Here is a 23,609-nt window from a genome sequence, read left to right on the forward strand (position 1 = left end):
GCTTTTCCAACATATTGCCCCCTGAACAGTAAGCTGAGGGATGAGCAAGACAAAGAGCCAGGCCAACTGACCCAAACTGGCCAAAGGGCTGCTCCATGCTCAGATACAAAAGCTAAATGAAAGAAGGCAGGGTGGGGACGCTGGTTGATGGCATCTGCCTGCTGCACGTATTGGAGCCCTGCATCCCAGGAGTGACCCAACACCATCTGCTGCTAGGAAGCAGAGAGCAACATCTTCCTTTGCTCCTGCTTCCATGCATGGCCTTGGCTTTTGCTCTTCATTTTATTAAACCAGTTCTATATTGACACACAGGGCTTTGGTTAGACTTTCCCTCTCTCCTGTCCATCCAAGAAGGGGAGCAGCAGAGCAGCTTTGCTGGGCATCTAGCCCCTAGCCAGGGCCAAAGCAGCACAGCCCTGTGAGTTCCTGCTAAGTGAGGTGCTGCACAGTGGGTAAGAGTTTCACACTTTATTTGGGGGGAAAAAAAAACCCAAAACAACTCCACCTTTAAGCAACAGGTCTTACCAATAAATGAAAACATGAATATTGCAGTGGATTTACACAGAACATCACATTTTTAACAACGATTGGTACAATATTTGTCATGCAAATCACTTGTGTACATCAAGGAAAACTTCTATCCATACAGAGCTGTACAGTATTTACATTTTATATTTAAACTCTAGCTAGAAACATTTTCCAAGAAAATAGAGTAATGAAAACTGGGAAGCCACAAATCTGAGTTTGTAGCAGGTGGCTACAACAGACCCAGCTTTTCCAGCAAGCAATATCTACAGAGATATGTAATACATCTTAAAAATATGCATTGGTTTTATATATGGAGCATTATAAATGCTGCTCAGTTTACAAAGGTTCAGTTTTGTACCAGTTTAAAATGGTTCAAAATGTTAACTGATGCAGAGCTTATTTTTGTTAGAACATTGTAAAATTTAAGTCAGTCCAGCTGAGCTTAAGCTTTACCTGCAGTTCTCTGCCCAGCTGGCACTGGTAACATGGGCTGCTCTTGGGGACCAGTGATTTAAGATGCTGAGTGAAGCCATGTGCTTGGCAGCAGCAGCTCCTGCTGGCCCCTGCAGTTGTAAAGGACAAAGAACTGAGCAAGCTTCAGTGCAACAGGAAGGGAAAAGCCTTTCGTCCTCAGAGGACTTTTTCTCAGCATAGCCAAACCTTAACAGATACTGCTTTAGGCCACCGAGCAGCTGGTCTTAGGTAAGCCACCCCTGGACTCAAAGTCCAATGAAAAAGGGAAAGGCTGAGAGATTTTTCTTCACCCTCATGGATAGTACCTGATCTGGCCAAAATTTTCACAAGCCACTTTGTTTTACTGGCCTCGTGGCCAGTGGAAATTTTGGGCCGGTTTCACTCCCTGCTAATACTGTTACAAAGCACGTCTGAAATCAAATATTATCACACACGAGAATGCTACTCCATTAGCTTTGGTAAATTAGATAGATTGAGCACCACAAAATGCTGTTTAAGATGTTGCATTTTAATGCTAAGAAGTAATCTATTTCCTGCTATCATATCCTTAGTTACAAGTTACTCTAAATCGTTATGCCAGCTGGATACAAGAACTTCACACTCAATACAGCAAATGAACTCTCTCAAGGCATTTCCTTCATGCTTACACCCTCACCTGGTTAAATAAATAAGACTTTCTTGAAGGTGACCTTTCAGAACATTCAATACAAAAGTGCTTCATGGCTTATGGATGCTTTAGTAATCTGTTTCTCCAGACACACCTGATTTGCTCTTCTCCTTTAACCTCTTTAGTACCACTGGTTCTGGCTTATCCCTATTTGCGTTACAGCTCGTCCAAAGCTAAACCTGATGTAGGCATCATCTGCAAACAACACTTGAAGTTGTGGAACAGAAGCCTCAAAGCAAGTGATGTTAGCAGCTCTGTGATCCTGCTGCTTTGCCAACACAGGACATAACCATTTACATTTGTTTCTATAGAGTTTAAATGTGTTCCACTAAGCAAAGATGTCCCTATGCTGACACTTCGTCAAGGACTCCACTTCCTTCAGTTGAGTTTTACTCCCTTGAAAGTACTTGGATTTGGACATTCAGCCAAGCAGACTCTGGTGAAAATCTAAGGTGTAAAAAAAGTTTACTTCTTTTCTCTTCCTCTCAGCCTTTTTTTGCAAACATGCAACAAATCAAAACATTGGCAGGCTGACACTCCATGCAAAACAAGGCAAATGAGCAAGACAGGAACAATAAAAGAGGCTCTCCCTTACAGTTACAGGGAGATTTGAAACAGACCAACTCACTAAGTTTGTGGGTTTGCACCTCCAGAGATGCTTCTCTGACTCCAGCAAGCAAAACTGCTTGGACAAAATATGGGGTCTCCAACTGGGTCTTCAGTGGCACAGCTGGCATGGCTCAGATTCAACCAGGTCATGAAAAACTGGGTACTACCAGAAGCAGCAGGGCCCAAACAGATGTTTTTTTGTCCCCACTGTGGAATCAGGGCCTTTACCTTCTGAATGGTCTGTGTGTTAGCAGTAGAAAAGCAGTGTAGGGAAAACCTGCACAAACAGCTTGCTTGCTGCAAAAGAACCCAAAGCAGAGACATGCTCTTGTGGGTGAGTTTAGTTGCACCGAGTAACTGATGTGCAAGATCTGAGCTTTTAAGTAAAAGCAGAGATGTCTGTTCATTTCTCAACTGATCTGAAAAACTGCCTTTGAAGAATGCAATAAAACACTGACTAGGAATACTGAATGTCCAATGTTTGCTACCAAGCAAAGCAACAAACACTGCTTGCTTCATCATCTAGGGCTGCATCTCACAGAACAGTTCCACCTTCCTGGGTTTTCCCTCTAGAAAGATCAAATGCATCTGTCAATATTTAGAGGTGTTTTCACATGCAAAGCCTAAACTCATGCAAGCCCTGTCTTCTCACTCCTGTTAGTAACTTAGTGTTAATTAAAATGCAACGTATCTGAAGCTTAAGAAGGATGTTACTACATAAAAAGCAGGTTAAACCATTCCATTTGTTCACTCTTACTGCTTATTCTGAGTGTAGGAGTAGGCAGCAATCAGTTTTAGCTTACTGGCACACCTCAAACCACGTCTGTACTCAAAGCAGCATGTCACAGACTCAAACCTTTGCTGCTGCCATCTCAAAATATATTTAAACACATATCAACCAAACTCTTTGGTACTACTATTTAACTATGCAGCTGCCACTCTACTGCAACTGAATTGCTTTTCTGAAGAAGAATAAAAAGCTATTTCCATAAAGGTAGGAGAACAAATCCAATCTAAAAGCCACATTCAGCTGTTTGTGTACTGCGAAAGAGACTTGAAAGCTGACACTGAGGTGGTGGCTTTTCTGTGCCACTGAGATGGTGGCTTTTCTGCCTACAGAAAAATTAAGTGCTAGATCACACTGTGCTCCACTTCTGGTGCTGCATTTTAGTGAGAGGTGGAGGTTTTATAAATCACTCCTCCTTTTGTGGGAAATGCACTCAAATTAACAGGCACAGGGCATTTTACTATTAGCCTCAAATTCCTCCCCTCCCAGCCTAAGTGAACTGGAGTTGTAACTGATGTAAGTAAAAACAAGGCTTCCATGTTTTCAGTGTAATTAAGTTCCAATAAAATCATCTCTGGCATTTGATGCTCACTTCAAATTATACATCAATACTTACATACCCTGAAAGGTTTTGCCCAGTTTTTTTTAATCAAAGTGTGTGTGTGTATATATATATATATAAAATTACAGTTATTGTCTTCATTCAGTTTGTCCCAACTTTTACCCTATCACTCAAATGCTCATGTCTAGGTTGAGGCAGGTATGCAAGTTGCTGATCACCTTCTATTTCTTATTTGCAATTCTTCGTTTCCTTGTTGCCAGCATGTCGTAAAAGGGATCCCTGCTGATGCTTGCTCTAGAAGAGACAAAAGGAATCATCAGTTTGGTTAACAAAGAGCTGATTTGCAAGCTGTAACTATTCTATTCTTGTTTCTCTGCTCTTAAGACAATGGAGGGTTGACCTGCAGGCATCACTGGTACTTCTTTAGAAAAAGAAGATATGCAGCTGAAATTTGCTGAGTTCACATCTCAGAATCACAGAATGGTTTAGGTTGGAAGAGACATCAAGGACCATCCAGTTCCAACCCCCTGCCATAGGCAGGGACTCCTCCTACTAGAACAGGTCGCTCAAGGCCTCATCCAACCTGGCCTTAAACACCTCCAGGGAGGTTGTGGAGCACAGAATCACCCAATGTGACCTTGGGTGGTTCTGTGCTCCACAACCTCCCTGGGCAACCTGTGCCAGTGTCTCACCACCCTCACTGCAAAGGGCCCTTTCTCAACATCTAGTTTGAATCTCCCCTCTGTCAATTTAAACCCATTACCCCTTGTCCTGTCATTACCAGACCTCCTCAGCCCCTCCCCAGCCTTCCTGTAGGCCCCCTTCAGACACTGGAAGGCCACTCCAAGGTCTCCTTGAAGCCTTCTCTTCTCCGGGATGAAGAGCCCCAACTCTTGTAGCCTGTCCTCACAGCAGAGGTGCTCCAGCCCTCTGAGCATCCTCATAGCCCTCCACTGGAATATCTTCACCTTGATCATGCTTTAAGTGTGGGTCTGCTTTACAAAACTCCCAAGACGAATTCAAATTGTGAAAGCTTAAAGCTGCACTGTTAAATATGCTTAAAATATATGTCACTGAAGTTAATTTGGTCAAGTAAGAACCTAATGAAACAAGGGTTAAAGATGACTCAGACACAGCTTTTAATTTGCTGTGGAAAAAAAAATACTAAAAAAGGATTCCACATTTTCCTCATCTGAGTTAGAAGCACTACTTCCTCAGCACCAGACAGTAAGAGGAGACTTGGTTTTGACGTTCCAACATCACATAGCTTGTCACTAATCTTGGAGGAATTTGCCACATCAGAATTCTTCAAGCACGTCAGAATACAAGCTTTCCAAGGATCTTACTCCAAGAAAAGCTTACACTGCATTTCTGAAAGACATTTAAGACTTTAAACTCACTTGATGGATTTAATCCACTCTTCCTTCTCCTCCGGGGTGGGAGCAGATATTCTATACACTACATGGTTGCCTTCCACCACTCTACCATCGGCTTCAGTTTTACATGCTTTAATCACTTGACCTTTATGACTGGGGTTATAGAGTTCAAAGCAGTTCTGGAGGGGAGAAACAAAAAGAAATTAAACCAAACAAAGAAACCAACCCAAGCTGACAAACATCTTCATCTAAGTTCCAGATGGTTTATTTATCTTCAGTTTAAAAAAAGGTATTCTGAAAATATCTTACTGGTTTCCTGGGATCTTCAACTTCTCTTATGCTAAGATTTTCTAATGGAATAATTCCTCTAGGTTCTTTGTCCTGAAAAAAAAAGAAAACCAGGAAAATGCCAGATTATTAGCCACTGAAATATCCTGACTACAAACAGAGGTCACTGCAACATATATGCAACATATACTCACTGTTGTGTATTCGAAGTAATACAGGCAGTTATCGGTCAGGATAAACCACCGCCGCTTCCACGTTTTCACTCGTCCCCCTACAATCAAAAGGCATGGCTGAATTAAATGTGTGCTGCTGTCAAGGCTTCAACAACAGGGAGAAAGTAACCTCAGTTTTGCTTGGTTTTCAAAACTTGGCTTAAGTGCTTAATTGCAAATGGATCAGGCACAGGTGAGCTGAGGGTAAAGGAATGCGTTACTGTAACTCTGCACTAAGGTCAGACTCCTGAGACAGCACTAACTATGGTGTCCAGCCACAAAACCTGTGTGCCCTGAAGCTGCAAATGTCTCCTCTCTTACAGTGCATGAACACAGTGTTTTAGCAGCCAGACCTGCTCCCTCTGTCCAGTCCATCACAGCTATTGATTGCATCAAAAATAGCAATACAACAGAGCCCTCAGAAATGCAGTGTTGCTAAGGCGAAACTTGTAAATGGGTTCCAGGGCCTGGGCCAACCTTCCCCACAGACTGCACTGTATGAGGGAAGGGTCACAGAATCATAGAATCAACCAAGTTGGAAGAGACCTCCAAGCTCATCCATCCCAACCTATCCCCCAGCCCTATCCAGTCAACCAGACCATGGCACTAAGTGCCTCAGTCAGGCTTTTCTTGAACACCTCCAAGGACGGCAACTCCACCACCTCCCTGGGCAGCCCATTCCAATGCCAATCACTCTCTCTGGCAACAACTTCCTCATAACATCCAGCCTAGACCTACCCCGGCACAACTTGAGACTGTGTCCCCTCCTTCTGTTGCTGGTTGCCTGGCAGAAGAGCCCAACCCCACCTGGCTACAATGTTCCTACAGGTAGCTGTAGACAGCAATGAGGTCACCCCTGAGCCTCCTTTTCTGCAGAATAAACACCCCCAGTTCCCTCAGCCTCTCCTCACAGGGTTTGTGTTCCAGGCCCCTCACCAGCTTTGTCACCCTTCTCTGGACATGTTCCAGCACCTCAACATCTCTCTTGAATTGAGGGGCCCAGAACTAGACACAGCACTCAAGCTGTGGCCTGAGCAGTGCTGAGTACAGGGGCAGAATAACCTCCCTTGTCCTGCTGGCCACACTGCTCCTGATCCAGGCCAGGATGCCATTGGCTCTCTTGGGCACCTGGGCACACTGCTGGCTCACCTTCAGGCTGCTATCTACCAGTACCCCCACATCCCTTTCCTCCTGGCTGCTCTCAGCCACTCTGTCCCCAGCCTGTAGCGCTGCTTGGGGTTGTTGTGGCCAAAGTGCAGAACCCTGTACTTGGCCTTGGTCTCGTCAATAAGCCCAAGAGCATTTTATCACCTTCCCTTGTGAGCATACATGGGATCAAGAACCCCTGCTCTCTGCTTTCAGGTTTAACAGCAAGTGCCTAAGATGCTTGTAAGCAGCAGAACAAACAGGACATGTCAGCAGTAAGGAGGAAATCATATGCTAAAATGTACCAGGTTGCTCTCTCCCATTCAGTGTTTTTCAGCACGTTCCCTTCATGGGTTAATACATCGTGGAGTACACCTGACAGAAGAAATAGCTACTGCTCCCAAAATGCCAATTCTCCCTGCATTAACAGTTTAGACAACAGCAACCACAGAGCTTTCCTACACCTGCTCATGTCACACTGTAGGGAACAGTTCCTCTTAGGAACATACATTATTGTCTCAGCCCTTTCAGCTGCTCTTCTGCTCTCGGCTACTCCAGAACCCATCTACCAATCTCAGTCAGATGACTAAAAACCCCCAAATTTCCAGCAAAGGGAAACTGCAGATAAAGCATTCACTTGGTATTCATACACAGGCTTAGTTCCACCAGAGTTATCTGATTTCAGGATTCTGTCACCACCTGTGCATCATCCATTCAGCAGTGATTTAATCTCATTAACCCAACATTTCCAAACAGTCGATCCTCCTCTTGGACACCCACGCATGGAGAGCGGCACTGACGACACACGAGATGCCCAACTGCATCCAAGTAACACAACTAAACCTAAGACAGGAGCATACATTTTTCAGCCTTTTCCTTCTGCCTGAGAGAGCTGGGAGGCTGTCTAATACACAACTCCAGATCACAGTCATCAATAATTCCAGGAATACCATGAAATTTGGTACCTGCCTACTCTGTGTTTGCACCGCAGACCAAGTATGTTGTCTCTTCCTTTTGCTTGGTTTGACGACCTGCACAGTAGCCCAGCGCTAACACACTGTGACGTTCAAGGCACTCAGCAAACTCTGTGTCTCCACCACGTGCACACAGATCTCAAGAAAAATTTACTTTGCAAGCAGGTGTGGTGAAATAAGAGAAGGCAAAATAGTGCAAGATGCAGAAGCCATGACACAATGAATGGTTGAGTGAACTGGAGACAGTGAGGGAAGAACTGGTGGCATTTTAGCGTAACCGCTGTGGCAGACCCTTAAATAAAGCATTGCAGAAACACTCAAACTGGCACATAATCACTAGAAAAATTCCCATCACCTTGGCTGAAAGCTGGTTCAAGTGGCAGGAAGTGTCTGGGCTAGGAATGTAAAGCTGACTAACTTCAGTGTGACTCACTTCCAGATCAATGAATAAGCCTCGGCAAGTCAGGATGACTGCCCAGGGCAGTCCTTGCTACCCCTGTAACATGACATCTCTTTGTAAAACCTCATGTTAATGTGGCTCTAAAGTCAGAGCAATCCTGCTTTCTAGGGTCATCATCATTTAACAGCACTAAAACATCACCAGCTTTTTCAGGCCAACAGGCAACATCAGCCAGCATCAAATGTCATGTCCTGCTGAGTTCTACTTGAGAAACAGTTCAGCGGGAGAGAGGATGAAACAAATGGGCAAAGAGGTTACTGTCAGAGGCAGCTTACATTGAATAAAGGTGTTTCCTTCTACTGTGATTGTCAAAACATTTAGAAACCATCAGGCCATAACTATAGTTAAAAGGAGGCCTGCTTATGATTTAGGGCAGAAATGGACAACAAAGTGCCAATTAGTAAAGGCAGCTGAGTTTGCTGAAGTTTTCCCTGGCATCCTCTCTCTCTCTTTAGAAAGCAACATTTCTCAAACCTGAGACCTGGCATCAAGCTGCAGCTCTGAGGAAGCTTTTGTCATGAAACATTTCCCAGCTCCAGGACACTGATGCTGATGCCAGGAGGAAGATGAAGTTTTTCTAATAATATTCCTATTACTGCTCCCTTCTCCCTAAACCTGGCAGTAGCTCACCAGGTTATACCTCTCAGGTGAGCCACAGAAACAGATCCCAAGCTTCTGCTCCACCAAGATATGTTACTCTTCCAGAAAAAAAGGCAGCAAGGCTGAATTATTTTGGCAAGATGAGCAACTATTCTAAGTCTCTGTCTCCCCACCCCATTACTTAGTCACAGCTGACAACAGCACAAACTCTAATAAGGCTCTGAAAGGTTTTCTTATCTGTACTCATCACGTTTGCAGGGTCACTGTCTAACATGCATTTGATATGGCTTTACAGTGGGCTAAGACCCAAGAAGCTGGTTGATAAGGCTTTGTGGCCATTAAACACTGCATGCAAGACTAATGGGTAAGAACTCATGATAACAAAACATTCTTTTCCTCCACCAAAACTGCTGTAAGCTCACAAAAGAACAACAAAGGAGTTGGTATCATACTTTAGATCATTCCAGCTCCCAGACTTGCAAAGATTTAAACTGGAAAGAATTCAATTAAGAAAAGAGGATCAAGAAAATTCAAGTATGAATCCACAAACACTTGGAGCAATGGAGAGATGCAAGTGATGGACTCGTGTAAGATTTAGCTAAATACAATGCAAAGACTTCACAAACAACAAAAGAAAGAAGCACAATACTTTGCAGGTGGAAATCTAAGGGAACTACAAGGAAAGGCCACAACAAGGCAAAACATAAGGAAAGATGAACAGAAACCCTCTTCACCTACATAACCAAGCATAAGGTTATTTCTGTCAACTCTGGGCAAAGCACAAAGCAGACAAGGTAAAACAAACCACCTTGTGCTAAAGGGAAAACCAACAGGCAGTGACTGGGGAAACAGCAGTTTGAGTTAAAAAAAAAGGCCTTCAGCAGGAATGCAACTGCACTTTGAAAATTCTACCCACATCTTCAGCACATTTCTGTGGAGATTTAGAGGGGAAAGAGATGCAGACATCAAGAATGTGGTGGGTTCTTCTCTGTTCATTCAGACACCATCCAGCAGAGCAGGCTCAGGAACTGCACAGATGATCGGACTGAAACTGGAGTTTCTCTGAACAAGCTTCCCTCGATCACAACATTAACTGCTACAGCCTAGAAGAGCTTTGGTTACCATGAAAGACATGCAGGTGCAGGAAGCCATCAGTTTCCTGATCAACCACTGCTATTCTCATTCTGGCTTAGGAAAAGAGGAACATCATCCTCTCAAGGACAGATGTGCTGTGCAGAGTGGCACTGGTGGGAGAGGCCCAGGGACAAAGCTTTTGGACCACCTCCAAGCTTTCAGTAAGGGCCTGACTGGCAAGGATAAAACTAATATGATCATGTGTCTGCCTTGAATCAGTACTTCACCAAAGTGGAGAGCAAACATCCTGGTTTCCCCCTAACTACAAGATAGCATTACACAAACCAAGCTATTTGCCAAGAGAAGCTGTTTCAGGCAAAGAAAGGCCTCCCTGGGCAAAGCAACTAACATGGACAGTAGGGCAGCAATGTTGAAACACCTTCAAGTGGATGGCAGAAAATGGCATGGTACCAACATCACTAACAGCTATGAAGCAGAAAAATCTAAAAGCCTGTACTGTCTCAAGCTGCTCTAAGTGAGGATTCATTAGCACTCAGCAGCTTGCAGTTTTTCACTTGTAGCATTCATTTTCATTAGGGTGTAATGATGGCTTTTCATTATGGCTTCAAATGACCTAGAACTGGATGACAATTTAGGTTTACCAAAGATAAAGATGTCTACATAAAGGCACCAGCTGAGACTAGACAGATAAAACCAGAATTTCTGTCTGGCTGCCAAGTTTGACACTCAGAATTAACACAAAGTCACCTCTGAACAGCTCTCCAGAAGCACGCTGCACCATCCCAGCTTTCTGAAACTCACCGTCAGGCTAGAGAGAAAGCTAGGGTGGTCTTTAGGGCAGATGGATTTTACAGTGTATGAAAGGATCAGGATACCCATCTCCTGCTCAGAGAATCAATAGGCTGAGATGGGATACTAAAAAGAGGGGCAGAAGCAGCTAAGTGGGAAGAGCTGATTGTACGAAGTACCTGACACACTCAGAGTTTGCAAGCTATCTTAGTCAGATTTACAGTTTTATAGAAACTTTTCTACTTCACCTTTTAGTATTATCAGAACTGAGCACTTGACTTCTCCTGCATGAGAGTTTTCTTAGCATTTCAACACCACTGAAGCTTTTCAAACTAGTATCTTCCAGAAGTGGAGGAAGCCCTACCCATTTCACAAGAACTGTTTCCTAACAAATAGGACTGTAAAGGTGCAAGCCACGTTGGCTGAGACCGCACTCTCAAAATACTGCTCAAGCCTCCTAGTAAATAGGCAACTCAAGGGAGAGGAAAGACATCAAGACAAAAAAAAAAACCAAAAGAGATGTCCAGGTTTATCTCTGGTCAATGCATCTAAACTGCCACAATGTGCCTGCTGACAGCCCTGCAGTCCCTCACCAAGCCCAGCTCCAGGCACCTCCAGGCTGATTCACTGGAGGCCTCTGGACACGTTTCATTTCCTCACCCAAGTAAGGTCAGGCTGTGGGAGTGCTGTGTGGAACACCCTTCCACTGCCACAGAGCTCTGCTGCTGGGACTGCTGAGCACTCTCATCTGCAGCACACACCACAAAAAGCTGGTTGCACTGACTTGAGGCCAGGGCCAGAGAAGGGTTGTGCAGAAATTCCTGGCAGCTCTCACTGACTTTCAGTCATTCTTTTTCAGCAAAGTCAGTAGAGTGAGACCAAGCCAGGCTCTATGTTCACACTCATCCCTATGTGCACCCTGCAGCACATTCCCTTGCTCACTTCAGCATTCTCCAAGGGCAAAGTTCCTTCTACTTTGACAGGGAGTTGCACAGTGAAGTGGCTACCACCTGGTTCTAATGGAGTGTGTAGTTTTTTTTACATAGAGGAAGCTTACTTCCCTGAAAAACAAACGTTAAAGTTCTCATACAGGAAGAAAAATATCCCTAAACTCAAGTGAAAAAGTGAATCCTCTAAAAGAATCTGTAAACAAGGACATCACCTTGCAGTGTCAGGAGGTAACCAGATGTTTCCACAACCCTAAATTTGGTGCTCATCTAAGATTCTGTTAAGTCAGCTAAATATATTATTTACAAAGGCACCTAAGCAGGAAAAAGAACAGCTCCTACAAATGCATAGTTCACATGTAATTGATCTTCCAGTAATTAATATAATTGATGCACAAGTAATAAAATCACTCTGGAACTCCATCACAAGACATGTTGTTTACTCTCATTAGCAACATGTTTTCTCTCTCTTGTCATGGTGTTCAATGAACAAGAAAAGTATCTTGGAATTGTCATCTTTATTTTTCTGCTTTACACATAAACACTTTCTTCTTTTGCAGAACACACTTGCATGTGAGCTAGACACTGACATGCCAGCTTGTCAGAGTACCACTGATGATACTGTTAGTGACACTGAGTGAAAAAGAAAAATGCTACAATAAATTTGATTCTAAAAATAAAAAAAGGAAAAAAAAGAAACCAAAACGAAAACCAAAACAGGAGGAAGGAGGAAGAAAACAAAAAGAATGAGCAACTGAAGAAGAGGGGACTGGAAAGCAATCAGATACGTACCTCCTAATGCAGAATAAGCAGAGACAGCCAGTCACAGAACAGAAAGGTGATAGGTCATAGGCCATAAGGAAAACAAGAAGGCACATTTAAACCACTCATTAAAAAATCATAGCCAAAACCAAACCAAGAGAAACTCACAAATAATATGGAAAAATAAAGACATACAAAAATAACTCTTTGAAGAGAAAGATCTTTTTTTGTTGTTGTTTTTTTGTACGCAGAAAACTGAGCTGAAATCTCAGAGTTTTCTGAAATGACCACATGGAGACTTAGTTGTTATTTATCAGTCACAGCAGCAGGTGGTAAATAACAGACAATGTTGCCTTTTTTTCACTGAGGTTTTATTTCTCATATTGTCAGAAATAAAACTCCCAAGTCTGAAACAAGACTGATAATTTGGATATGCAAAGGAAAAAAAAACCCAGAAGTAACCACCTTCAGATCTGAAGGAGTTACTTGCTTTGGCTCAAACATTTTTCAGCATAAATTACAAAATCAATTCTGTTACCTTCACAACAAAGCAGAGACACAGAAGGCGCCAACATGCTAACAGTGAACAAACACAGGCCAGCAGAGCTGCCTTTAGAACTAACCTAATTTCAGCAGCCAACCTTCTCTATCTGGGTTGAAAAATGTATGCGTGAGATCGTTCCCATCATCCTCTGGAATTTTAAATGGCTCATTCTTAATACTTTCATATAAATTCTAGAAGGATAAAAAGACCTTATTAATAACAAGCTTATAGAAAACACAACCAACACATCTTACTGCTTCCCAGACTGTACAGAAAGCAGAGGCAATATTGTCTATAATATACCGACCTATCCCTCCTCAATCTTTTCTTTCCTGCTTTGAGCTTGATTTTTAAACCACTTCATCTCTAAACAAGCATTTCTGTTACAGATTTTATAAACAGCCCTAGCAAAGGCTGTAATAAACTTCAGTATTTCAAAGGTTTCAGCTCCAGGTCACACTTAGCACAAGGTCTGCCAATGAACCTGGGTTTGCAGAGAACAGTTTAGAGTGTCTCAAATGCATAAGCATTTTTACTGTATCTCAAGGGGCAAGAGGGAGCTCCACAAGACAGATGGGAAGAAATGAGAGGCAGTAAAACAAAGCAATGAGTTTCACTTTTTATTTTCCCTTTCTTTCTCTGACTGAGAGATACAGAAAGTGCTTTCCCTGGAATCTCTTCTCCTCAACAAAGGGCTGACCAAAGGCAGAACTAGCTCAAAAAAGCTGTGAATGTCAAAAAATTCCTCTTTCAGCAACACAGTTACTATGCATGCTAGAAAATCTTTTTCTTACTTTACCTCAACAAATTTGCCTGAGAAATGTTGCACACACTTCTAAGTTTCTTACTAAAACCAGAAAGCAATGTCTTGGCTCACCCAATCTAACTTACCCGTAGTAACTCTTCTGGAAGGTCTCCACCTTCATTAATTCCACGATTCATGGAAATGAATCTCTCTACTGTTGGTTTATCTCTTACGTTGTGGTTGTGCAGGCTGGTGTTTAACATAATGATGGCAAAGGAAAGCACGTAGCATGTGTCTGAAATGAGATTTGAAAAAGCACTTGTGCTGTGCCACAAACCTGTAGAATCAGTATGCAGGTTTCTCCTTTCACCTATTACAGGCTCACAGGATGTCAAGGGGTGGAAGGAACCCGAAGACATCATCTAGTCCAAGCCCCCTACCAGAGCAGGACCACACAATCTAGCTCGGGGCACACAGGAACATATCCAGACAGCCACTGTAAGTCTCCAGAGAAGGAGATTCCACAGCCTCTCTGGGGAGCCTGTGCCAGTGCTCTGGGACCATTACAGCAAAGAAGTACCCCCTTGTGTTGAGCTGGAACCTCCTGTGCTGCAGTTTACATCCACTGCTCCTTGTCCTATCCCAGGGAGCAAGTGAGCAGAGCCTGTCCCCCCACTCCTGACCCCCAGCCCTCAGATATTGATAAACATTGATTCAATCCCCTCTCAGTCTTCTCCTCTCCAAAATAACAGCCCCAGGTCTCTCAGCCTCTCCTCATCAGGCAGAGTTCCAGTTCCCTAGTCATCCTTGTAGCGTTCCACTGGACCTTCTCCAGCAGACCCCTGAACTTCCAAACTGGCAATTGTCTCTTGCAGAAGAACACAAATGATCCAAAAATAAGTATGTATAAGTAAGAGCTCCCGTTGCTTCCTGTGACTAACCTGTAGACTGGAAGACTCCTGGGTTACAAAGGCAATAGCGCGAAGCAAAAGCTTCCATCATACGATCAATTTTTTGAGCCTCTCCTGGGAGTCTGAAGCTCCACAGAAACTGCCTACAGAAGGGAAGAACAGTTGTGAGACTCATTCCAACATTCACATAGCAGGCATGTATTACTAACAATCAGAAACAAAGTCAGCAACATCTATATAAAATGGCCTGGAAATATGTTCTCAGTCTCTCAACACACAAGTCAGGAGCTCTGACAAAGCAACATGCACAGATGGCTAGCCCAGTAATTCAGCCAGCAACACTGCATGCTATCAGGCAAGAGAATACTGCAGGTCATATTCTGAGATGCTCTTTTTTCCAGACTAGTAAACAATTTTCTGTATGCATCCCTTTTTTGCCACGAGAATGCTGTGGGATAACAATCAGTTCAATCCTCCCTCTGTTTCCTGGCTACTAAAAACAATAAACACTCAGCTAGACTTCTCTTACAACATAAAAAGACACAGTAAGATAATTATGTCTGGTAGGGGAGAGAAGCAAAAATACAACACACATAACATCTTTACCTGAACTCATCAAAACATTTTACAACTAGCAACAGCAAGAAGACAACTGCCAGTGCTTAGAGAAGTGCTGCCTGCCCAGTTTAAGTTCACCCTATGAGAACCATAGCAGAATCTCCAAAGGAAAGGCTCATGGTGCCATCTCAGTAACTTTGTAATGCATGCAAGAGATCTGTTTGGCAGCTCCTTTTTAGCAGCATGAACTGGACTATAGTTCTTACTTTCACAACTCACTGTTTCTACATAGAGGTGCACTGGAATGCATACAGGACAAAAGTCTTCACAAATTTACTTGTGGCACACTGTGGTGCTTAAAAGCTCCAATGAATTTAATTGCTTATCTTTTCCTTTCTTAGCAAAAGAATTATCTCAATTAAAACAGGACCTAAACCAGCAAAGTTACATGCTCTGCCATGCAAAACAAGTTCCCAGTATTCCCTGTACACTGGGTGCCAATATTCCTGTCTGTCGGTTTTCATATTAAGGTGTCACAGGCCATCTTTAGTTTGCCAGCTCTACATACTACCTTATACTCACCTTGTGCAAGGTTCCAACCCAGATCACCAATTTTGTAAGCTACCAAAATACAAACATTTAATAGTAGCAGCTGCTAAGGAAGAATAATGTCAAACCTAACGTTAAATTGGGTAAAAGAGATAGGAATATGAAGCCTTCCTGACAAGTTTCAGCAGCCAGAGAAAAGGTTTCCTTAGCTCAAGCCTCAGGCAGCTCAAGTTATCACTCCCATATCACTCAACCACAGCAAAGCTGTTCTGACTTCACATCACAAGGCACCGCACCAGGGACAAAGATCACACAGACATTTTAATTTATCTGGTGTCAGGAGGGAGTCACTTGTGGCAATAAAACTGCCAGAACTGTCTGAATCAGCTTCAATTGCTACATTTATTATGAATTTCCACCAAGACTAGGAGGGACTTCACGAGGTCACTATGCTGGCATCCCAAAAAGAATGGCATAAAGTGTTCACTCAGCAACAGAAAAAAGCACGCTAAGATATTACACTTTCTCTCACATGACAAGTGGGAAATTCTGAGAAAAGTAGGAAGAAAATTACTTGATTCAAAGTTTACCTCTTTGTAAATGAACATTATCACTGATTATTGTCAGTTGGATCCCTCCCTGCTCAGATGAACAAGTGGAGGCGGAAAGAAAGGAGAAGGAAAGTGGCACCGAAGAAGATCACTGCTTTGCTTCAGTTATGGGTTTGTTTGCCTTTTTACCTATCTCTGTGCTGAGACATAAAATAGTGGGCACATATGGCAGGCATACTAAAGAGTTACAGCCATGTTCTAGTTGTATTTCTCTGAAACAATTAGGTCTTCACCTTAGCAAGGCAGCACACAACACAAGCAATTGGAAGGGTTAAACCAGAGCTGTCTCTGCTAACTTGCACAATAATGCGCATCAGCCTGCTGAGCTGTAGATCAGCTTTCCAACAAATACATCAACACAGTCACTCATGAGAAAGTGCAAATTGATCAAAGAACCTCAGGTCAGAAAAGAAAGAAAGAATTTGCTCACCTTAAAGCTTGTACAAGATTAAGATCAGCGAACTCATGGAGTTCAACAAAAGCCTGAAGAACTTTAATGTTAAATTCATCTCTGTGAAAGACAAAAATGGAGACAGGCAATTGCAACTGAACTACAAAGGTCTGTTGGCTTTGCTTGTGAGACTAAGCAAGGCAACAAATCATTATACTAATCAGATCAAGTCATCAGAACTAGTTTACACATTCATTTGAGAGGTATTTAAATATTTAATACCAGTATTTGGCCCATTTTTGCTGGTAAGTTAGCAAGAGCTAGTACACCTGAACTTAATCTAATGAGGTGTCCCTGTCCATGGGCAGGGGGGTTGAAACTGAATGATCTTTAAAGGTCCCTTCCAACCCTGACAACTCTTTGATTCTGTGATTTAAATAAGATTTCTTTTAGCTAATAAAAAGAACAGGTTTTTGTTAAGAACAGCTTACTATGTACTATGTTCTTACTTCATTCCAAAACAGCAGTGCAATGAAAGTTGACTAAATCAGAGTAGTTTTTGAACAGGCTCCCTCTCACCTTTTATACTGCCATATAATCCACAAGCCAAATTATGCTTTTGTTTGATACAAAGGTGTTTACATGCAAAACTAACATTTAAACATTAGTGAACACAAACCATTTTTTATGCAGACAGAATCTGGTCTACACTGAGTTCATATGCCAGAAGTGTCAAGGCTTATAATCCTCAGGGTGTGCTTGAAATACATCACCAAGACAGAATGTTGCATATCAGCCTCCACCCAAAAATAGAAAGGTGTGCATCCACCAGGAATTACCTGTTGCATTACTGACTAACTGCATGGTCAGACTAAGCTGTAACACTCATGGGCAAACACCTTAAAACAAACCACTCATCAGGATGTCCCCACGTTGTTCACAGAAAAAACACATCAGCTCTGTCAAGCACAACAAAGCAGTTCTCAGGAAATTTAGTACTGCACAACTGCTCCTCAGTGCAGTGAAACAAAGTGGTGTCACAGTGTAATAAAAGAGAGTACTCAACAGGGGTACTTTGTTACTCTACGCCAAATAATTGCTTTCATTCATACGAATGCAAAGCTGCATTAATTCAGAACAAATATTAGTCCTACACTCTAATTTTTGCTCTTCTAGATTTTAATGTAGGCTGGATTATTAATTACACTTCTACTGGGTACAAGTCCAAAAACATGAGCCAAATATAATGAAAGTTCTAGGAAGCCACTTACCTACATATAAAGAAATGTTAAATCTTATGTAGACTATAATTTATCCTGTGTTTAAGGTACATTTTTAGGTATTACCTTGCTCCATTTCACCATTCACTTTTTTTTTCTAGTTTATCAAGTACTTAACACCATAAACATAAATAATTTTAAATATAACTATTTATGGCAGAAAATTGTGCAACTATTTCCATTTTGTTTACTATCCTGGTCTTGTCCCCAGATCTATTTAGCTAGAATGATGGGCTTCCAAGAGAAAGCAGCAAAGTAAAAGAGAAAGTCCTCAGACTCTAAATGCCTTGACACAAGATAGTAGATGCAAAAGCTCATCTATAATATGCACTGTCATTTGCATAGCACAAATCACTTACTAGCTTGCTTCTGACATAGTCACAAAAGCCAAACTAGCAGCTTGAGACCAGAAGACTACCTACTTAGCACAGTACAACAGAGCTCTCAAAAATGGACTGCTTTATACTTGCTTTGTTTCAGCTTTCAAACGATGGACATGAACATAAGTGGGTTTTTTAATACAGAAACAACTTTGTCTTGTGAGAACAACTGTTGAAATTTCTACATCTACTGTGCAGAAACTTCACTGTGAAGATTTTCAACACAGACATAGTACAGTAAAAACCTTCATTAAACACATTAAAGGCAGGGGGAAATTGCAGAGCATGGACTAAGCTGTTGATGATGTAAACAGATTATGAGTGCCTGAAAGGGATCTGCCAGAACATCTCACTACAAGAGTATATCCTAAATGAGTCAGCTTTTAAACCTCTCTACCTAGCACCTGAACTGCAACACGTGCAAGCAGGTAGATAGGTGTACTCCAACCCACTCTTCACTTGTCTCTTCTGCCTTTTGCAAAATCAATTCATGGCTTGCATGGCACTGGAAGAAACCTGCATTTTGATTGTGTTTTGCAGCAGTATGTATCAATATGCATGTTGCATGTTTGTTGTCCTAGGATTAAGACAGATACAGTGCAGCTGCTCCTTCAGACTTCTGCTTCTTAATGGGAAACCCAGGGGCAGGCAAGATGACAACATCAAAAGCTGATTATAATTGTTGTCCCATAACTATCCATTTTAATAAATAATTTCTTTGCTATCTGATTATCAGTAATTAGAAATCACTCCTTGACTGGGCACAGTATCAAAGGTTACTGGAACTGTTGCAATACAACTCTCTCACATTCCAAAAGCTTATGGTATTAAATTTGGCACAGCAGTTAAACTTAAGGGTAAAACAACTTAACACAAAAAAAGCTCTATACAATGCTGCAGTAGGTCCTGTAGCATTTACAGATCTTAGAACATGCCCCTCAAGCAACCTCTGAAGGGTAAGGTAACCACCCAAACCCACAAGTATGCTTTGTAAACCCAAGAACAAAATGTCAGTAGTTTTATTTTACCTTTCACCGAGGTAATCTCCAATTACTGTTTTATTTAATCCTTCTCCTTTATAAAGGAACTGTGCAATGTCTTCTGCTGTGTTCTGCAGGAGGTCATTTTCTATCAGAAACTGTATTCCCTAGGAAGAACAATTGCAGGTGAAAAGGAAGGTTAGATTTCCTCCCACAAGCATTCATGTAAATATTGCTCACCCGTTTGGTGTTAATATCCTGACACAGACATATGACATTAGCCTACAGTCAAGGGGGTTTTAATGAAATGGTAAACAAATGTTTTTCAGTTAGATAAGCAATATTTAGTATTGGTTTAAAGATAAAATGAGAACACATTTCTAAGGCTAGAAGTACTAGGTGGCAGTTTGAATCCCTCAACAATAGGAATATCAAATACTGAGTAATGATTCCATGTTGCTCTTTAATGTGCGACTTGGCCTGTTCAGAATACTGCATAAATGTCTGACAAGACATAATCTGTAAAATCATATAATGAAGAGGTACACAGGCATAAATTAATCACCATCATGAGACAAAATAAAGCATCTCTTATAATCTACAAACTGCAACCCAATACATCAAGCCACTACTTGCAGTAGAAGTAGCAGCTGAAGGTGATGCTGAAACCAGTTTAAAAGAGCGTATGTTGACATCAGGATTATCAGTGACTTCTGGTTGTGCTGCAGCTAAACTAGTCACAAAGGACTTGAGCTAGACTATTCACAAAGGACTGCTCACGAACCACTGAAGCTTCTACCATGGAGCTTCTATTAAAGCCAGATAGAAAAATCTTACCCTGTCCCTCAGTAGGTACTTGACCAAGCCCCTGGACTCCTATGCTTCATAAATTACTGGCCCTATAACTGGCACACTCTAGGGATGCTCAGAGAACTTTCTGTAAAGTGGCAAAGAAAGGAGACTAAGAGTTGTATAAAACTTAAGTAAAGGATGGAAGGGATGTTGTTGATCCAGTGCTCAGCAGGTCACAAAGACAACAGAGCTCTTTTTTTCCCCCACCACACACCCCAGTAAAGATGCTGCTGCTCCTGCTGATTTGATAAAACTGTTACCAGCACACTAGTGAGAAGTAGGAATGGCAGCTGTGACATTAATATCTTGCATTACAAACATGGAGTAACAAATTATTCCTAATCTTTCCTACTAGAATATTTCACAAGTTCACAAATAATTTTGCAAATGGAGTACCTTTCTTTATTGCACTGCAGCTGGGAAACCACTGAATCATAGAATCAGCCAGGTGGGAAGAGACCTCCAAGCTCATCCAGCACAACCTAGCACCCAGCCCTGGCCAATCAACCAGACCATGGCACCAAGTGCCCCATCTAGACTTTGCTTGAGCATCTCCAGGGATGGCAACTCCACCACCTCCCTGGGCAGCCCATTCCAATGGCAAATCTTCCATTATTTCATTGACATAGCATAGGATTAACATTCCAAAAAGTAATTATCCTTTTCTTTGGTTGATTCTGGAGTTTTATGATTAAATTATTACCTGCCTGACAATAAAACCAAACCACCTATTTCCTGACCTGAATAAAAAGGTAATATCCACAAATGTAAGCATGGAAAACAAAATTTCTGTGCACAGAAGCAGATACTTTAATGTACCACAGAAATAAATCCAGTTTTCATTTTTCTGGGTTTTTTCCCCCCTCTTTTACTATTCATAAGATGTTAAACAACGCAAAGTCAAATAGACAGGAAAAGGAATTTGTCTGGGACAACAACTCCAGTGTCTGGAAGGAGCAGTAAAATAGGTCAGCCAAATCCCCATCAACTCCTACGTTATCTTTTGTCTTGATGCAAATTTTCTTTCTGTAGACTGCTAGGAGATGGAAGACAGCTGCACCAGTTTAACATCCACACACTAACTTCATGGCTCCAGAAATACTCCACATTCACTACAAATACTTCAATTTTTTTCTTCCATCAGTGCAATGAAATCTGCTTTGCATGTCACAGCTTTCACAGTACCTTAATGACAAATTTCTGCAGTTATTGAAACCCAGCCTATCGCAGAGAATTCAGCTTCTGGCCCCAGCATAGGCAGTACTGATTTCTACACTGAGGCTCTGAAACACAGCTTCACACAGGGATTCTATAAGTGTTTTACACACTTTACCATTATAGCCCTTCCCACACCAGCTAACCAAATCCAAACAGCGTGGTATGTGAGAAAACACAGCTATTTTGAATGAGGATTTTCTAGACTGGGGTTGGAGAATTGCTCTGCATGTAGTTTACACACTAGAAAACGTAAAGATCTTCAAACTAAAGATGAGAAAGTTACTCCACTGTGCTCCTGACATGAAAATATTACAATTCTGCTACCTTGTTTTACAGATGAAAACTTGGGGGGTTTGGTGCATGTCTTATCACCCCTATTCTTGCATATTAATAACTCCAGAGACCACCTTCCCTCCCATTTAGCACTGGAAAAAACATCTCTTTCACAATGGCCCCAAGTTAATTCTCTCAACAGTAGAAGGAGCTATATTTTAGCTGCCTGTAATTTAAAGCAGCAGCTGCAAACAAGATGGTCTTGCTTTTAGAGCAGTCAGCTACTGCAGGCTAACACTGATTCACAGGCACTATTAAGAAATTACTACTCTGAGTCTGTTTACAACATTTAAATTATGTTACAGTAGCAATGTGTCCACAGCATCTATTTATAGAAGTAGTTTCAACCAACAAGAACAGTAACAAAAAATAGTTAACTCTGGAATGAAAGCATCTGACATCATTCTGGGACTGTGCCAGAAACTTCCAGGACATGAAAGAGCTGGAGGACAACAGCAAACTCTCAGGATATTTGGGGAGTATTCTGCTCTCCACAGAACTCGTTAGATAGTCACCAAAATGGAAAATAAACCCTGAAGACATGGTCAACAGCTTAGGAAGGATTCTATGTCCCAAGGAGTTTGAGTATTTCTGGCAAACTGAAAACAGCCTGAAGAATAGCAGCTACCACAGGACATTAAAGAAACACCACCAAAACACCACTGCATTCAATACATCTGGAAAGAAACTCATCAAGAACCAAAAAGAAGCCAAACAATTTCCAGAAAGAGCTTAAAGGAGACTCTTTACCAATTCAAAATGGAGTCTCAATTACAACCAACAGAAGGCAGCAAACCAAAGCCAGGAAGCCAGGAAATGCAACATAAAGGCCAAAGGTGAAGTATGTCAAAGCAGCCCTTTAAGTACAACTGGGGAGGCCTGTGAGAGCATGTGCAGGTCCCTGAATTTTCCAGAAAACTACCAATTATTTACAGAAAGTAGAGGCACTGTCCAAAAATTAACTGCTTTACTCTTGGCTAAATGCACAACAGAGACCTGGGCAGAGGTGCCCAGGATTCTACCTGCAGGTGTTTGTACAAGTCATGTAAGTACACACAGAGATGTAAACAAACCCACGAAGGTTCATAACTGCCTTTAGAGCAAACAGAACTTAGATATGCAAATAGGGAAGTCCTCTTGAGAGCAAATTAGAACACGCTGAAGGATTTTAGAAGAACCAAAAATAGGGAGGCACTTTAAAGAAGTATAAGCAAAGCTAAAAATATTTTCAGCATTATCTTTGACACACCAATATAGAACACCTCTAGCAAAGACAAATCATCTTTCTGTAAGCCAGCTCAATCAGTAGCTGGCACATTTGATTGTTGATAAATAAGCTGGTATCAAGAAAGGTTTGCTTAAGTGAAAAAAGCACACCTAACTAGCAAATGACTGCTCAACCCTCTGCTCAGAGTGGTACAGGAGACACAAGTCAGGCCTGTGGACTTCTATTAGCAGAGTGTATTTGTTGATCTATGGAACCTATTACAAGCAGGAACTCAATTCTTGACAAAAGGAACAACAGCAACAAAAAAAAATTTACCTTCTTAGGGTCCATGTTGAATTTCTTCCTTCCCATGGCTATTTGCTTATTTCTTTGTGTAGTTTTGCTATGTGTGCAGAAAAACACAAACCAACAAGCAGTTATCAGCTGCTCTTTTACAAAAACAACAACTTCTGGAGGAGCACAATGATTTATATTGTGGCTACTTTGTGTTTTCTGTTATAAAAACAAGCCATTCACTTTTTAGAAAGGCAGGGAAATTATATTACTCTTTTCAGTTCTTCCAAGTGATTGCAGCTTCAGGGAATTCTTTCAACTGGACAGGCTAAAATACTACTGCTGTCCACCATATTCTCTATCCAAATGAATGACACATCTGAACAGGATAAAGTCAGGCTTTAGTGACTTTATAACAGACTGAAAAAAGGTGATCCACTGTTTATTTAGCATCATCATGCTATTTTTGTCTGCTAGTCC

General features: G+C 41.8%; 1 protein-coding gene across 2 annotated transcripts in view; it reads right to left on the reverse strand.

Moving 5' to 3' along the window:
• Window positions 1–453: 453 nt before the first annotated feature.
• The window catches only part of CYTH3 (cytohesin 3), a 53,008-nt gene continuing 29,852 nt past the window's right edge, over window positions 454–23,609 (reverse strand). The window contains exons 4-14 of one of the 2 annotated variants that reach the window (XM_064153770.1): window positions 23,172–23,238; window positions 19,274–19,392; window positions 16,625–16,705; window positions 14,507–14,619; window positions 13,712–13,860; window positions 12,899–13,011; window positions 5,486–5,564; window positions 5,313–5,384; window positions 5,028–5,182; window positions 3,846–3,921; window positions 454–1,091 (exon numbers count right to left, since the gene is read on the reverse strand). In XM_064153770.1, coding sequence (XP_064009840.1) covers window positions 3,849–3,921; window positions 5,028–5,182; window positions 5,313–5,384; window positions 5,486–5,564; window positions 12,899–13,011; window positions 13,712–13,860; window positions 14,507–14,619; window positions 16,625–16,705; window positions 19,274–19,392; window positions 23,172–23,238 — 1,021 coding nt within the window. In that variant the 3' untranslated portion in view covers window positions 454–1,091; window positions 3,846–3,848. Of the gene's footprint in view, window positions 3,922–5,027; window positions 5,183–5,312; window positions 5,385–5,485; window positions 5,565–12,898; window positions 13,012–13,711; window positions 13,861–14,506; window positions 14,620–16,624; window positions 16,706–19,273; window positions 19,393–23,171; window positions 23,239–23,609 lie in introns of both variants that reach the window. The other variant, XM_064153771.1, reaches the window with a different exon arrangement.

The sequence above is a fragment of the Pogoniulus pusillus genome, chromosome 13, assembly GCF_015220805.1.
Source record: "Pogoniulus pusillus isolate bPogPus1 chromosome 13, bPogPus1.pri, whole genome shotgun sequence".
Classification (NCBI taxonomy): Eukaryota; Metazoa; Chordata; class Aves; order Piciformes; family Lybiidae; genus Pogoniulus; species Pogoniulus pusillus.